The sequence below is a fragment of the Epinephelus fuscoguttatus genome, linkage group LG16 (assembly GCF_011397635.1).
Source record: "Epinephelus fuscoguttatus linkage group LG16, E.fuscoguttatus.final_Chr_v1".
Lineage (NCBI taxonomy): Eukaryota > Metazoa > Chordata > Actinopteri > Perciformes > Serranidae > Epinephelus > Epinephelus fuscoguttatus.
The window spans coordinates 15833823-15851387 of NC_064767.1; the positions used below are offsets into that span (position 1 = coordinate 15833823).

General features: G+C 42.6%; 1 protein-coding gene across 1 annotated transcript in view; it reads right to left on the reverse strand.

Moving 5' to 3' along the window:
- Positions 1–17565, reverse strand: part of ank3a (ankyrin 3a) — a 169894-nt gene extending 152329 nt beyond the window's left edge. Inside the window, exon 1 of the mRNA XM_049599695.1 lies at positions 16476–17565. Within this exon, the coding sequence (XP_049455652.1) occupies positions 16476–16544 (69 nt within the window). The 5' untranslated portion in view covers positions 16545–17565. The remainder of the gene's footprint in view (positions 1–16475) is intronic.

The following is a 17565-nucleotide window of genomic DNA, read 5'->3' on the forward strand; positions in this document are numbered from 1 at the left end:
TCATTGTCAACCTTCACAGACGTAGTTGAGCACTCCCACGTAGCAGCTGTGATTTGAAGCCAACTTCCTGTCAAGGTTCTCCACACAGCTGCTCAGGAATTACTGTTTGCCGGTTAGCAGGAAGCAATTTTCACCCTCAATCAAATCACTATCTAATGCTCATGCTGTTGCCTGATGAAAATAACACCAACACGCCAATGACAACACCTTTATTCTGTGTCCAGGCTTACTGAGACACAAAATAAAGTAGTTACATCTCCAATATCCTTGTGAATCTGAAACAGGATAGGGAAAGCAGGCCCAATGGCATGTAGCCTTTTCATTTAATGGGCCATTACATCACTGCTGTTTGTACAGTGGACTTAGGTCGAACAGCAATAACATCTTGTGATGTGTGTCGCTGAGCGAAGCAGGTGACGGAGCACATACAACCACTGCCGGCTCCTCGTTAAAGTCAACGATATGGGGAATGGATGGTGTGTTGGAGAGAGGATGAGGTAAGAGGTACCCTGAAGGTTTTCAACATGGTAATAAAGGGTGAAATGGTCTGATCATTAATGATTCAAGTTAGCTTGTAGCATTAGACAACGGAAAAAGTCAAAATGTCTCCGGCCAGATAAATGGCAAGCAGAACGGGAAAGCTTTTACTTGCTCCCAGAGGAGCACAGCATATCATCAAATAAAAACCACATTGGTCTGTCTGCAACAGGAATTGAGTTATCAATATCAATATCGAGCAAATCCCATCAGTCTGGCTCCTCTGCTCTGTAGCTGTGAGAGGGAAAGGCGAGAGGAAGGCAGACAGTGCTACAGAAGAGATTTTTGTTCTTACACCGAAACTTGACAAATGTCACAGTTTCACTACAGCAGCAAAGAGATGACTACTTGAGTTATGTAATAATGTGATAGAGGAAACTGTACTGTCGCTGTCACTGAAGCCCCTGGGAATGTGGATCTCATGCATGCCTGTAGGGATTTATTTTAGGTGTACACATGTGAGCATTAACTTGCATACGTTCATCCCGTCCTCCCACTCTTTGCTTTGCTTAACATCTCACAATCCCCCGTGGTTTAACCTGTCGTGAATCTCTACGCCTCGCTTACTTGTAAAGATGCGATTCTCCAAGTCTTCTCCTGTCTCTCATCCATCATCATCCTCAGCCTTTACCTACTCATTCCTTCCAATTCTCTTCCCCAGTGCCACTGTACCATCTGGCTCAGGTGATGTTGCCTTGGGGCTCACATTACGCTGCTGTCATCCCTGAACCGAAATCTAAAAAGGGGAGCATTTAACATGGTCCTCCCAGTCGGCATACCACCCTCCGCCCCCGCACCTCATCGCTGTTGCAGTTTCAAGAGCCCCACTGATAGGGTTGGCCCTTGTAGAAAGGCACAAGACATCCTGGGAACAACCATAAAACCGTGAATATGGAAGCACACCACTGTGGAGCCCCTGCTGAAGGCTGATGGAAATTGGATTTTGTTATAATGAGGAAACATCACAAAAGTGATACTAAGCATATCAGTAAAACGATCAGTGACATCAGATTTAATTAGTTTCCTTGCAATTTCCGCTTTGTGCGAATCAGTATCTGCTTGTAGCAAGTACAGCATGATTTAATTTATTCATGGTTATATTTTGGTATTCAGAGCACTTGGTTAAGGTTATGAAAAGACCATGGTCTTGGTTTAATATTAAAAAAGTTAGCGGTGCCTTGAAGCGCAAGACATATGATCGATTGACCAAAACCTTGACCTTCCTTTAGCCCTAACCTGAGTGCTCTTATTGTCTAAACATAAGCACACACAGGACTCAGGATGTAAACCACGTCCCTCCTGTGATTTCTCTGCCCATATCCATCCTGACCACTTCCCCTTGTCTTTCATGCAGTACAAGGACGTAGCATTTTGCTCCATGGAACAAAAACGAAGAAAACAAAAACACTATGTCCATTAAAATGTAAGTGGTATAGAAATGTAATTTCAAGGAGCTAGTGTTGGTCTGAATCCACACAAGTCTAGACCCTGAGGGCCTGTTTACACCTGGAGAGCTTTTAAGGTCCAGTGTGTAGGGTTTAGGGGCATTACTGTATACTCACCTAAAAATGAGAATTGTTGTTGTTACCTTGGGATGAGCAGTTTATATCTACATATGAAGCAAGTCTTGTTCCATGGAGCCCCCATGCTGTTCTACAGTAGCCCAGAACGCACATATCAAACACTGACTCTTGATAGGGTCGTCTGCATTTCTGCATTTTTGCACCCCTAGACTCTACTAAAACCTAAAAAATGGACCTCTGAGTCTGTCTGTTGACACCTGGCATTAGAATGCATCTCCACATGCGTCTCGAGTGACCACTTGAAATCAGATCTCACTTCCCCTCTCTATATGCAAATAAACTAGCCCTAGCCCACACCATTTCATTCACCATCATAGGAGAGTACAGCTGCGAGAGTGTGACCTCCTCGCCAGGGTTAGTTGGTGAGAGTCCGACCACACAAACACAGTGACAGGGCTAACTGTTAGCATCACGTGGCTGACGTTACTAAACAGAGGCGAACCATTTCGGTGTGTTTGTTGGGACCATTTAAGAGCTACTGCACCATTAACTTGCTAGCCAGGCAGGTAATGAACTAACATTGCAGACTGACTTTGTGGGAGAAGAGCAGCTCTGGGGATGGTCCTTTGTCACTGCGTCTAACCTGTGTAATGGCAGCAACAGAAAGTTTGCTAATCTTGCAGGGAGTCTCATAAGCAAAGACATCAGCTGTGGACACATTAGCATACACACACTGCTATAAGAATGTAGCCATATGTGGCCAAGACCACCTCCAAATAATGTCCAGAGCAATCAGATCTCAAGACGCATTGAGGATGCAGTGGGTGCAATCACACTTGTCCACTTGTGATCCGATCACCCAATACATGTTAATACCAGGTGTAACCAGGGCCTAACACTAGACCATTAAAAGCATCAATGAATTACACTGACTAAAAAATGTTGCTTAGCAGAGAAATGTCTCCAGGATGTCCCCCTCACCTAGATTTCCGGCAGCAGTTTAGCATGAATAGTGCTAAATTGGCAATCTGCTCTGCATTTCAAAACACAGCCTCAGTTCTGTGGCTACCTGTCAGACAATCTGAATTTCAGAGGAAGCCAGATCCTGCTGTTAAGTGCATCTTCAAGCTGAGAGCCAGCAGAAGGGTCTAAACACATGGCCTTTTTGGGAGAGACTGCCACAATCTCCCTTGCTTGGGATTACACAGCTCATCTTTCATTTAGCTATTTTATTCAAGTGCAAGCTTTCATTCTTCATCCCGTGGAGGAAGCAGGGGTGAGCCATCTGGCCTGGCTCCACTGTGGATGTATTCCTGATCTCACAATACATCATCCAACTCACATAAACAACACCTGAGAACCAAAGAGACAGTGACGGATACGGTCCCCATTTCCTCCTTTTCAGTTCATTAAACTGTGTTTAATGGGTTCGTTTAATTACAAAGACATTGGGATTTCTATCGCTGGCACCATTCAGATCCTGGTGCGGCCACCGCTCTGAAATCTGAGACTGAAATCTAGACTGTTTTCACCCACCACAGCTTGCTGTACGCATTTATTGTGAATAAACACAATCAGCCTGCACATCAGACATGAACAACAAGAATTTACGTCACGTGACAAGATGTCTTTTGCCTGCTGCTTTACTGTGGGAATTGGTGTGGGAATAGTGTAATCTTTGTCAATTCTCACACAACAGTTTGGACGTTATAGTCCTTGCATCATGACCTCAGTCTTATTAACAACTCATACTTTCATTTCTGTGGTGATAATTTTTTGGGGAAGACAATTAACAGCCCTTGCATCCGTGACTCATTAATTTAGACATGGACTAAAAATAAACCATCGATTTTTAACTGTTTACATGCTGTGTTTCTCCTACAGCCATATAAGCCAGCGTTAAGCCACTGATGTTAAATAATTGAGAAATCAGGTGAGACAACGCTGCGGTCACAACAAGGTCGGCAGACAACACAGCGAGCATAAACCACTGTTATTGCTTTTGGTACAGAACAAAAGCTTTTGTTATCCTGCTCTGTTGCATTTAACAGTTGCCATGGCGACGCCGAGCCAGGAGAGGCTTAAGGAGGATCCCAAACTCGATAAAAGGGGTTTCTAAATCTGACAGTGGAACTCTCTATTTCTCTTTTTTCTCTCTTGTTTTCCATTACCGGCTCGCACTGTGTAGTCTTTTGAAGAAGAGAGGAAAAAGAGGACGAGAGGGATGGAAGGAGCACAACAGAGCGAGATGTAAAGAGCCTTCCGGACGGAGCTGTGGGAAACGGAAGAGGCTGCGGGGTTCAGGCAGCACTGACTGCCAGCAGAGAAAAATACCAGTAGTGTGGATATGAAGGCACACATTATTACATTGTAGACGTCTCAAAGCAACTGCAGTCTGGGTCACCAAGTAGCCCCGGGTTGAAAATGTTGGTCCTTTTTGCATTCAAATTTGATAGTGATTCAGCGATTTCATTCATCTGAAAGGGCTGTTTTTTTGCTGGGTGTATTTTGATTAAAAGCACACCCAAAATATTATTCAGCAACCCGGAAGTTTAATTTCCAGACAGAGGCCTGACCTTTTTTTAAATTACAGAAACATTTGACATGTGTTTAACAGACAAAATCATTCTGATTCCAGATAACAGCCCAACGCCGGCTCTCGCTGTTTCTTACAGGGAGAGAAACTCATTTTAAATTGCGCTGAGCTCTCACTGGTATCGATTCATTCTCGCCGACAGAACATAAAAAAACTCACCAAGGCATTTCTTCAAATTGCTTGCTTTTGTTGATGGAGGGGGCGAGCGTGGAGAGAGGTTTGTGGAGGGATGGATGGATAGAGATAAGAGTGGCGAGCCCTTGTTAGGCCTTTTTGTTGATTAGGTCTGGTTCAACAGCCTTGTTAGTTGGCCGTGACCTCTTTATTTATAACTGTGGTCTCTGTGTGACTGCGTGTTTCTGTTTGTGTGTACTGTATTACTCGTATCCATGCTAAAGCCTGCTCTAGTGTATAAATGCATGTCTTTGTCTGACAACAGCAGCTGCCTCAGGTCTGTATCTAAAAGGCTGAGTTGTGATTAAACGAGAAAGCAATTAGCAAATCGGGCAAATAACTGGTCAACCAGCGAGGGAATCAGTCAACCAGTAAGCCACACATATATGCAGGACTCATAACTGCAAAAACATGAAGCAGCAGTGAATAATTACATTTCTCTGCAGCTGGAAGGCACGTTCATGTGTTTCGGGGGGGAAGAAATACTCTGTAACATAGCTCACACATATCACAGGAGTCACAAGACTGTTTACTGCGATTGGCAGCGGGTATTCTTTTGCCACAATTCGCCGCTAAAAGTTCCCTATCCCTAAATTTAAGTTTGGCTGCACTTTGCCAAAGAATCACACAGCTGCAGCTCGTTTTATAGACACTGCATGGCAGCTCGCTATCTCAGGCCACATTTTACCACTGATTGATGTGTGTTTGGCATTAGGGCTGGATTGTGCTTGTTAATAGAATGTGTCCTCCGACTATATCAGAAAGCAAACATGGTAATAGCTGTTTAACCCTTTAAATCCTGGAGCAACATCAGTTTTCTTGTGCTGCTTTTAGACACCTTTCGCAAGTATTTAAACCCTTGAGCTTTGAGCCAATTGGTTTCTTAAAAAAGAAAAGGGAAAAAAAGGCAATGAGAAACTTGATTAAAAAATGCAAAAAAAAGAAAATGAAAGAAATTTTTTATTTAAAAAAAAAATACGGAAAAAAGCTAGGGAAGAAACTATTTTAATAATAATTATTATTATTATTATTACATTTTATAACTATTTTACAGAATTATTAGACATTTATAATATTATAAATATAATATATTCCGAACTCAACAGGCCTATATTTGGGACAGGCCTTTAAGTCCTATCACACAAAACTGTTGCTAAGCAAAGATAGAATATACCAGGTGTCTTATTGAGACAGGCATTTATTTGTCAAAATTTGTAGCCACACCAGACTAATAAAGGGGCTGGGTGATTAATTGGGACTAGGGTTTTAATTGAAGTTTTACTGTATGCTTTAGTGAAAGGTTTTAAGTCATCTCCATGATAACCAGAGACACCCTGCGTTTACTTTCAGTCCCAGTCTATGTCTGTCATGTTAGTGAATCCTACTGTTTATGTGTTTTTAATTTACTGACCAACAAGCTAACATGAGAAATATTTCGGTTCAGTAAATGTCTGCTGTCAGTCAGCCTGAAGGCAGTTTGGCCGGCCGCTGTCTTCTCAGCTCTGCAGGAGCTGGTGCTGACAGACGGCTGCTTCTGTGGACAGAGACGCTAAATGCAGGTCGGAGTCGGTGTGGATTGAAAACTACTATCTCGGTGGTGACTATAGTAACAATACCAATCACAATGTGCAACAAAATATGGTGTTTTCCGAAACATAATAAAATTCTCCAGCTGTTGAACTTTTTTTCTGTCAAAAATACATCATATCTGTCAAGACACTCAAAATTGTCGAGCAACCTCTCATAAATCAGGCTTTATGAGAGCTTTCTCACCTGCACACACCTAACAAAGCGCTACAGCCTGGTTTCACTCCCAGTGCACCACAAACCACAGCTTGGTCACTCTGCATCAGATGAAGAAGCCAAATGCACCCTTTAGTGTCTGTATGAGACACACCGGGCTTTGAGCCAACTCCAATGTAAACCCATCAGCATCACTATTAAACGGTCAGAGCAATAGATGTACTTGTAGTAAAAAGAGCAAAAAAGTCTGTTTAGGTGGATGGGCCCAACAAGTACAGGACTTTGACTCGGGAGGCCAGAGCTTGTGTCCCATCTGAAACTAAAAGTCTGACTTATTTTGGCACGTCAATCATTAGTCACTCTTTGATAGAATACAACACAAATGGCTGCCCAAGCGTCAAAATATGACAAGTAGGGATGAGACAATAAGAACAACCCCAGGTTTCTTTTCAGCACTGTAGCCAGGCTGACTGAGAGTCAAAGCTCTATTGAGCCTTGTATTCCTTTAGCCCTTAGCAGTAATGATTTTATGAGCTTTTTTAATGACAAAATTCTAACTATTAGAGGCAAAATTCATGACCTCCTGTCCTCAGATAGTACCTATCTAACCTCAAACACAGCCGTAAAACCTAATATATATTTAGATTGCTTCTCCCCAATTTCTCTTCAAGAACTGACCGCAGTGATTTCTTCATCCAAATCATCAACGTGTCTCTTAGACCCCATCCCAACTAGGCTACTTAAGGAGGTCTTTCCTTTAGTTAATACTCATATATTAGATATGATCAATATATCCTTATTAACAGGCTATGTACCACAGTCTTTTAAGGTAGCTGTAATTAAACCTCTACTAAAAAAGCCCACCCTGGATCCAGAGGTGTTAGCCAACTATAGACCAATATCTAATCTTCCCTTTATGTCAAAGATCCTTGAGAAAGTAGTCGCAGACCAGCTGTGTGATTTTCTCCAGGATAATAATTTATTTGAGGAATTTCAGTCAGGATTTAGAGTGCATCATAGCACTGAGACAGCACTAGTTAAAATTACAAATGACCTTCTGATTGCTTCGGACAAAGGACTTGTCTCTGTACTTGTTTTATTAGATCTTAGTGCGTTTGACACAATTGACCATCAAATTCTACTGCAGAGACTGGATTACTTAATTGGCCTAAAAGGTTCTGCACTAAGCTGGTTTAAATCTTATTTATCTGATCGTTTTCAGTTTGTTCACGTTCATAATGAATCGTCCTTACGTACCAAAGTTTGTTTTGGAGTTCCATGAGTTCTGTGCTCGGACCAATCCTATTTACTCTATATATGCTTCCTTTAGGTAACATCATTAGAAATCACTCTATAAATTTCCATTGTTATGCGGATGATACTCAGTTGTATTTATCGATGAAGCCAGAAGAAAGTAATCAATTAACTAAACTCCATAATTGCCTTAAGGACATAAAAACTTGGATGAGCACCAATTTCCTGGTGTTAAATTCAGACAAAACTGAAGTTATTGTTCTTGGCCCCAAACAACTCAGAGACTCTTTATCTGATGACATAGTTTCTCTTGATGGCATTGCTCTGGCCTCTAGCACTACCGTAAGAAACCTCGGAGTAATATTTGATCAAGATTTGTCTTTTAATTCTCATTTAAGACAAACCTCACGGACTGCATTTTTTCATCTGCGTAATATTGCAAAAATTAGGCCTATCCTGACCCGAAAAGATGCAGAAAAATTGGTCCACGCTTTTGTTACCTCTAGGCTGGATTACTGTAACTCTCTGTTATCAGGTAGCTCTAGTAAGTCCTTAAAAACTCTCCAGCTAATTCAGAATGCAGCAGCACGTGTACTAACAGGAACTAAGAAATGAGATCATATTTCTCCTGTTTTAGCTTCTCTGCACTGGCTCCCTGTAAAATCCAGAATTGAATTTAAAATCCTACTGTTAACTTATAAAGCTTTAAATGGTCAAGCTCCGTCATATCTTAGAGAGCTCATAGTGCCTTATTATCCCACCAGAACACTGCGCTCTGAGAACGCAGGGTTACTCGTGGTCCCTAAAGTCTCCAAAAGTAGATCAGGAGCCAGAGCCTTTAGCTATCAGGCTCCTCTCCTGTGGAATCATCTTCCTGTTACGGTCCGGGAGGCAGACACCGTCTCCACATTTAAGACTAGACTTAAGACTTTCCTCTTTGATAAAGCTTATAGTTAGGGCTGGCTCAGGCTTGCCCTGTACCAGCCCCTAGTTAGGCTGACTTAGGCCTAGTCTGCCGGAGGACCCCCCTATAATACACCGGGCACCTTCTCTTCTTCTTCTTCTTCTTCTTCTTCTTCTTCTTCTCTCTCTCTCTCTCTCTCTCTCTCTCTCTCTCTCTCTCTCTCTCTGGTATTCTATTACTGCATCTTGCTAACTCGGCCATTCTGGATGTCACTAACTCGGCTTCTTCTCCGGAGCCTTTGTGCTCCACTGTCTCTCAGATTAACTCATATCGCAGCGGTGCCTGGACAGCATGACGTGTGTGGTTGTGCTGCTGCCGTGGTCCTGCCAGATGCCTCCTGCTGCTGCTGCTGCCATCATTAGTCATTAGTCATACTTCTACTGTTATTATACACGACTATTGTCACACATGTATACTGCCAGATATTAATACATACTTTCAACATATTGTACCACAGTAGCCAGAACTATAACTATAATATTATTACTTTCAATAATGTTGTTGTAAGCTACTGTCATTACCTGCATCTCTCTCTCTCTCTCTCTCTCTCTCTCTCTCTCTCTCTCTGTCTCATTGTGTCATGTGGATTACTATTAATTTATCATGCTGATCTGTTCTGTACGACATCTATTGCACGTCTGTCCGTCCTGGAAGAGGGATCCTTCCTCAGTTGCTCTTCCTGAGGTTTCTACCGTTTTTTTCCCCGTTAAAGGGTTTTTTGGGGAGTTTTTCCTTATCCGCTGCAAGGGTCATAAGGACAGAGGGATGTCGTATGCTGTAAAGCCCTGTGAGGCAAATTGTGATTTGTGATATTGGGCTGTATAAATAAAACTGATTGATTGATTGATTGAGATCTCATTGGCTGTATGAAGTGGGCAATGTCATAATGTCGATTTTGGAGAGCCCTCCCAATTTCAACATCAGACAAGGGAGGGGGTTCCTGAAGCTGTCTGACCATCTGACAAGCACTCCCGATGAAGCACTGGCCCCAAACACCTCCCCTACAGCAATCAGGAGATCAAGGGAGAGCTCCAGAGTGACAGAGAAAGAAACACTCCTCCTTCACACCTCCTTCTCCCCTTCCTTTCCATCCACTCCTCTGTCACTCCCCCAGCTCACACCTCACTCACACTTCTCCGTCTTCAGCCGGTCTTTTCAGCCCTCTCTATTTCACCTCCTTCTCTGCCGTCCATATCCATCCCTCCCTCCCCTAGCTACTCGTCTTTCTTTTTCACCTCATCCCTTTCTCCTTCCCTCCCTCAGTGTAAAGAGAGGAACAGAGACAGTTCATCTGAGAGTGATGGAGCTCTGACAGGCTGATCCCTCTGCCCTGTCCCCGGGGCGTGCAGCTGTGCCTGGGCTCTGCGACGCCTACCTCCCCAAACACACATCCACACAGGAACAGTCGGAATACACCCACCTACACACATGCATGCATACATTTATAGACGTACCGAGGGAGCACACATGTGCACTTACTAACACCTCCACACTCTGATACAGCACATGTGCATGTGTGTGTGTGCAGCTTTATATAAGGCCTCACATTTCTATGCTGCATCCAGGATATGCTGTAAAAACGAGGAACGTCAAAGAGGTGATGTGATGGGGAATCACAGGGTACAGGATTTTTTTGGCCTCATACCAACATCAATATTCAAGTCCAATCGATTTTTTTTTTTTTGTTTTATGTGTGTGTGCTTCTGCAAAAGGTTGCGGAACAAGCTTGACATCATACCTAAAACAAGTTATATATAATTCGAAACTCTGACATTTGAAAAGCTTTTTTTCCACGTGTCATTTTAACATTTAACTACGTGTCATTCTAGTGATATCATTATGCTTTTAATAAAGTTCAACGCATTAGTGACACACACACTGTGGCCAGTATTAAACACATTAGTCCATAATTTAGCGACTAATGTTTCTTTTCATTCGTGACTAATCGAGTAATTGTTTATGAGCTGTCAAAATATGATTAAACATGTCCATTACAGTTTTCCAGAGTCCAAGGTGATGCCTTTAAAGGTCTTGTTTTGTCCTACGAACATCCAAAACCCAAAGCTTTTCAGTTTATAATGATACAAAACAGAGAAAAAGAGTAAATGCTCACTCTGAGAAAGCTAAAACTAGGCAATCATAAACGATATTTCACAATAATTTCACCACTGATCAACTAATCCATTAATTGTTTCAACTCTATTCAGCACTATACTGTATTTCCTGCACTTCCCCCTAAAGTACACACATTTTCTCCACATACTCTCTCCCAAACAGCCCATGAAGCATTACCTACCCCTCTTAAGGATTTGATCTGTGCCAAGTCCATTAGCCTAATCTGAAAAACAAAAGCAGCACTTCGTTTGCTCTCTCTCTCTCTCTCTCCACACACACATGCACACACACTTCACATCTTCCATCAGCACATTCACCAGTGCCCTGCTGTTATCTGGGGGATGTGATGTGCCATTTCTCTTTGAAGGCACTGTCACAGAACGGCTTATTTCACCAGTCCTCCAGACGCGGGGCTCTCTGTCTCTGGCAGGGTTTTTCCATCCAAGACAAAGAGCAGAGCTGCCCGAGCCGGGCTGCCTGGCTGCCTGGCTGTCTCATTAGGAACAAGACAACAGAGGCCGCACAAAAGAGTCGTGTACACAATCCAGCGAAAAGTGGAAGGATGAGTGGAATGAGCTAAAGTCATCTTTTTATTTTTTCTTTGTTCATTTTCACCGCAAAATGGAGCTCTGGCCTAAAAAAGCTTGTGTGTCACTGACAGCAAATATATAGCAACAAGTAAATGAACTCTCCATGTCGCTTTTAGCTGTTTTGGAAGTGTGAAATATACTGCGAGGAGTGGCAGCAGAAAAATACTGACTGTGGGGAATTATGATCAGCAGCAGTGGCTTGTTTGTGACAGAATTTCAGTGTTTCGGTGATACCACATTTCTCAGCTGTCTCCATCAGTATGTTTGACGAAAAAAAAAACAGCTCTGCTTGGGTTTTTCCTGACAGACACACCGTCGCTCCTTACACAATCCTTACACAATCATCTGAAGTGTAAACATACAGCACATCTTTGCAGCCGAGGGGCGGCTTATTTTTGGAAGACATAAACCTGGAAAAACTATGGCGTTTCTAAAGCATTGGCGTGCAGGCATCTCTTATATAACGATATGTTGACTTTGCTGCGGAGATTTATTTGGGAGACGCCGTTGATGTGGGCAAACTGTTCAGTTATCCTTCGCACTTCTCTCTCTGTCAATCATGTAAGTTTTAATTTTTAATTTAAATCACAATGTCTGCTTTGTGGGCTTGTCTATAAACATACGGAACAGTTATACAAGTCTATATAAGATCAGGGTATATGATGTGTATTTGTACTGCAGTGATAATATAAGCATTTCCTCTCTTCCTTCAGTCAAGCAGTTGAATTCTGTTGAGCTTAGTAATAGTTATTAGGATTCTGGAAGTGAGATACTTCCATATAAGTCCCCTGAGGTCCTTCTTTATCTTGCAGGCATATTTTTCTCACTTATTCCTATCTTCTTTTGTGCAAGAAAACTGTTCTGTGTCCAATTTAACCACGCTAAAACCCAACAGAGCACAGCGCACCAGATGTCCAGAGACAAGAGTGTACTTCATGCATGCACAAACCCACACACACACGTACAACTACTCGATAAAAGGGTTTCTCTTGACCCAACAGCAGCTACTGTGGGGTGGGAATATATGCAACCAAATTCCTGTTAATACTGCGAGTGTGTGTGTGTGTGTGTCTGTCTGTTATGTAAACCTCATTATCTCTATCACTACATCAAATTCTTATCATTAAGCCTCTCTGAGATCATAGAGCATTTGGAGAAACATCAAAGTGCTACACACACTCAGTGTCAAACACTCACAAACGCACACATGCCCGACTTTCACACACACTCACCGATGAGCACAAACACACACAAACAAGCAAACACAATATGGTGTTTGGTGCTGATTTATGACCCTCGTCATAATCGCGATAAGTCTGGGACCTTCAGTCAAAAGATGTTTGATTGTATCCTTGAGCTTCCCCCCATCACAGCAGCTGCCTCATGAAAAATATATTTCTGTTCTGGCCACCAAGTTCACCAGTCCACCCCCTCTTCACTTCACTCCCTCCCTCTCTCTCTCACCCTCGACATCTTTCGCTCAGAGCACAGACTAGTTGCCATGGCTACAATCATTAACACATCTGGCATAGTTATCTGGCACGCGCATGCGCACAGAGCTGAGCGCGGACACACATGGACGCACGTTCGCACATGTGTGCACACACACAACAAACAACATACATATGTAAAAAGCATTAATATGCATCGTTGTGCTGCGACGTTTTCAGCTTCATGGCTGCAGTCTGGAGCTTGTGTGGGAGAGATAACGGGCTGAGGCTTGTTGGGGAAAATACATCAACGGAGAACTTTTGGTCTCAGTGATAATCCTATTGGTGAATTTAACCCAACCTCCTTTATCTTAATCCGTTGGGAAATGGAGTTGATGTTGAGTGGAATTGAGTTTTCATAATATTTGGGTGTTTCCAAACTGATATTTAATGGTCTGCCTCAAAATATTGTTCAAACTTCATTGTCACGAGTCAGTGTAGTGAAGGATATCCATGTGGGATTTCTGAGGCTGATAACGATATCGATACTTTAGAGTGTTTAAATCTGAGATCTGATCCGACTGTTTTATAACAAGTAAATATTATAAATTCAAATATAAATCTCTGCACCCTTTACACCCTGAACCATTTCACTATTTCACTAACACATATATAGTTTTTAAAAATATATTTATATCTCTTGATCGCAGTTAGATGTTTATATTTGACCTGTGGTCAGCTTTTTTGTCCAAGTTATTGGCTGTATTTCTATTTATGTGTAAGTGCATTGAGACAAGGCAGTGGTTAGCACTGTCGCCTCACAGCAAGAGGGAGTCCGAACCTTCTGTGCGGAGTTTGCATGTTCTCCCCGTGTCAGTGTGGGTTTTCTCCAGGTGCTCCGGGTTCCTCCCACAGTCCAAAGACATGCAGGTTAACTGGTGGCTCTAAATTGTCCGTAGGTGTGAATGTGAGTGTGAATGGTCGTCTGTCTCTATGTGTCAGCCCTGTGATAGTCTGGTGACCTGTCCAGAGTGTATCCCGCCTCTCTCCCAACAACAGCTGGGATAGGCTTTAGCATACCGGTGACCCTGTACTAGGATATGTGGTAATGGAAAAATAGATGAATACATTCCAACAAAACAAACAAACAAAAACGAAAGAGTCAAATACCTTGTGTGCGCACACATATTTGACCAAAATATGTACTGTGTGGGACATTTTACAGTGTAAACACTTAACTTGTGAGTGCTCTCTGGTGATCAAACTATGTAATCAAGACACAGTGTCTATGTTTTATATATATATATATATGTACAAACTTATTTATCATATTTCTATCATGCAATTTACTGTTAGATTATCAGATGACATTTATAATAATATGCTAAAACTGCCGAAAAAATTGGCTCCCTTTAAAGATCCAGTATGTAGGATTATGTGGCATTTAGCGGTGAGGTTGCAGAACTGAAACTTCACCTATGTGCTAAGTGTGTAGGAGAACTACAGTGACCGACACAAAAGCGCAAATGGCCAGAGTTTGATTTGTCTGTTCTGGGCTACTGTAGAAACAACATGGTGGACTCTGTGGACAAGCACCTGCTCCGTATGTAAATATAAACAGCTGATTCTAAGGTAACAAAAACACAATGATATTTATTTTCAGGTGATTATAAACTAATGAAAACATAGTTATGAATATTATATTCTATTTCTGCCAATATATCCCCCCTAAGTCCTTCACACTGGACCTTTAATGTCCCTCAGTTATGACCAAAATGCATACTTACAGTTTGAAAATCGACTTGTGAGTGCTCTGTGGTGAACAAACTATGTAATGGAGACACAGTTTGTGTATTATATACATTCAAACTTAAATATAATATTTCTACACTGCAATTTTTTGTTACCTATCAGCTGTTACACTAAAATTGTTGCTTCTATCGGCTCGACAAATTTGATGATCTGGCTCCTTTACACATATTTTGGTTCCATAAGATCAAAGAAACCATCATGAAATACATCCTCTGAATATATACGCTTCCACATACACATTTTTTTATTTGCACTTTGTTTCTTTCTAACAATTCGTATTTATGCCGTTGAAATGTTATGTTATATCACATTGGTCTTGAGGTGAACAAGGTTCAGTTTGCTCACATTTATTAATTTTCAGCAGCCCCTCCACCACTAACTGTGTCACAATCTTTTAAAGTCAATATTTCATTACTGAAGTCAACGGTTTGAACATCTTGTCTCTTGCTGTCATTGAGGAGCCAGGCTGACGGCTCCACCACTGAGGGTGACACATATCACAGCAGCTATAAATTATTTAACGGGAAACAGAATAAATTTAATTCTCAATAACAGATTCACTCAGGCTTGTAAAACGTATAGCGGCTATCTGCTGGAACTGTGCTTCTCCACTTCGCTTTGGTCTTCCCCCGTCCAGCAAATCCCTGATCTCAAGGGCCACCTCCATGTAGCTTCAACCCCAATCCGAGCTTAAATGGTCTGGAAAATACTACTTGTGTGTATTTTGTGTCACTGTTAGTGTATGATCAGTGGCTTTCGGCACATAAACACATTTATCATAGGCTCGCCACACTGTCACAACAGCACGGGAGGCGCAGGAGCAGGCCATAGGCATGCTTTAGTTATGCTTATACCACAATGTTGAAGGTGTTTAAGTGTAAACCACAAACTGAAAATCACGTATAAGTATATACATGTGAGCACAGGCACACAAACACATTCCACTTCATAAGTCAAAACATGTTTCTGTGGCTCCGAGCACCTTCAATTAAAAACCACAATAACAACTCCTGAGGAAAACAACAAGACAGCTATGCATGCGTTACATTAATGCATGTATCTCTCACACTCACACACAGCTGTGGAGGAGTTTGACAGTACACCAGATGCCTGTGTGGTGCATGTATTCAGCTGCCCCCACCCTAACCCCCGAGGACATCCCCTTGCCTCCCATTACACACACTCACTCTCTACTTTACATACCACCGCTCCCCCAGCCAATCACCCAGAGCAAAACAACCAGACCGACCAGTCGCAGCGTCGGGATTGTAATAATAACCAGTGACTGACAGACAGCTTTTCAATGGGCTTTGGTAGCATTCCAGGTGAGGCTGAACAAATATTTCTTCCTCATGTCAAAGCCACATGCGAGCTCGTGGAAAAAATGTAAAAACACTTGACAGTTATATTCACAGAAAAACAACCAGGTGTACAGGCTGTACTTTAAACACATTTTCTCTTACATAATTAAAACCCACTCATTTTTACACTTATTTGAAATGTGCTGATGAATCATGACTTGATCAGAATGAATGAGCAAACAAAAAAAATCTAATAAAAACACGCCTTCAGCCACTTTCTAATGGGTTCATCAACCTCACCCATTAATCTCACCTCACCCAACAACCTCTTACCTCCCATACAAACACATAAAACACCTTTTTTGCTGAGCCGAAGCAACAACTGAGCAAAAAGCGAGCGTGCCGAGACAAAGAAAGCTCTTCCAATCTCTCATACCTTTTTGCCTTTCTTCTTGCGATGGGCTGCTTTCCCGCCACCTGCTTTCTCCTTAGCTTCCTCACTCATGTTCAGAGATCTCCCCCTGTTCCTTCTCCTCTCCTCACTTTTTTTTTTTTTTAATCCAGCATGTAGGAGCTTGTGGAGCGGAGCGGCGAGCAGCTGCTGTCTTCACTGGTGAAACGTTGCCACAGAAATGTCCATTTAGAAGCAGTGAAGGAAGGATTGTTCCATGCAGAGTGGGAGTGCGCGTGAAGAGAGGAGAGACTGGGAGGACTGTGCTGATGCTCTCACCCTCCTCCTCCTTCCTCCTCTCCTCTTCCTCTCCACGCTCACAGACACACACCACTCGCACACACTTACAAGCACGCTCGCCGAGGTCCACTCCCACTTGCTGCCGTTCGCCGTGCGCAATTGGCGACTCTCTCCAGCGCACTCAGAGGCAGGGTGTGGAGGCAGGAGGAGAGTGGAGAGAGATAGAGGCGGAGGAGGAAGATGAGGAGGAGGATGTGTGTGATGAAGGAGGGAAGGAAAGAAGAAAGAATAGAGAGAGGTAGACTGAAGGAGTGTATTCCTGGCTGGATGTGGTGCTGCCTACCTGAAGCTGAAGACTGGAGACACTCTCCCAAAAAAGATGGAGACAAAGAAGAAAATGAAAAGAAGAAGAAGATGCAAACAAAGAAAAGACAGAGTGAGAAAAGACAGACAGAAAAGAGTATGAAATGGTGTTACTGTTAGTGAAAGAGAAGAGGGGGGTGTGATCCTCTCAGTCTCTTGACTCTGCCGGCTGGATGATTCCTGCTCCCTGCTCAGACGTTGTGATATGAAATGAGACTCTCCAGCAGAGAGAGAGGGAGGATCATTAACACGATGCATCAGGTCCTTCCAGAAAAGGAAGTCTCCCCACTAGCCTCTGCCAGCAGGATCAGCTTACTGGAAACTGGAACAGAACTGCGCCCGGCACTGGCTGGCTGACTGGGTTGACTGAAGTGTGTGTGTAAAAGTGTGTGTGTGACAGGCAGGCCTAGGGTAAAGAATAAAAGGAGACAGGAGGTTTATAATACCCAAACAATCACCAACCATTAAAATG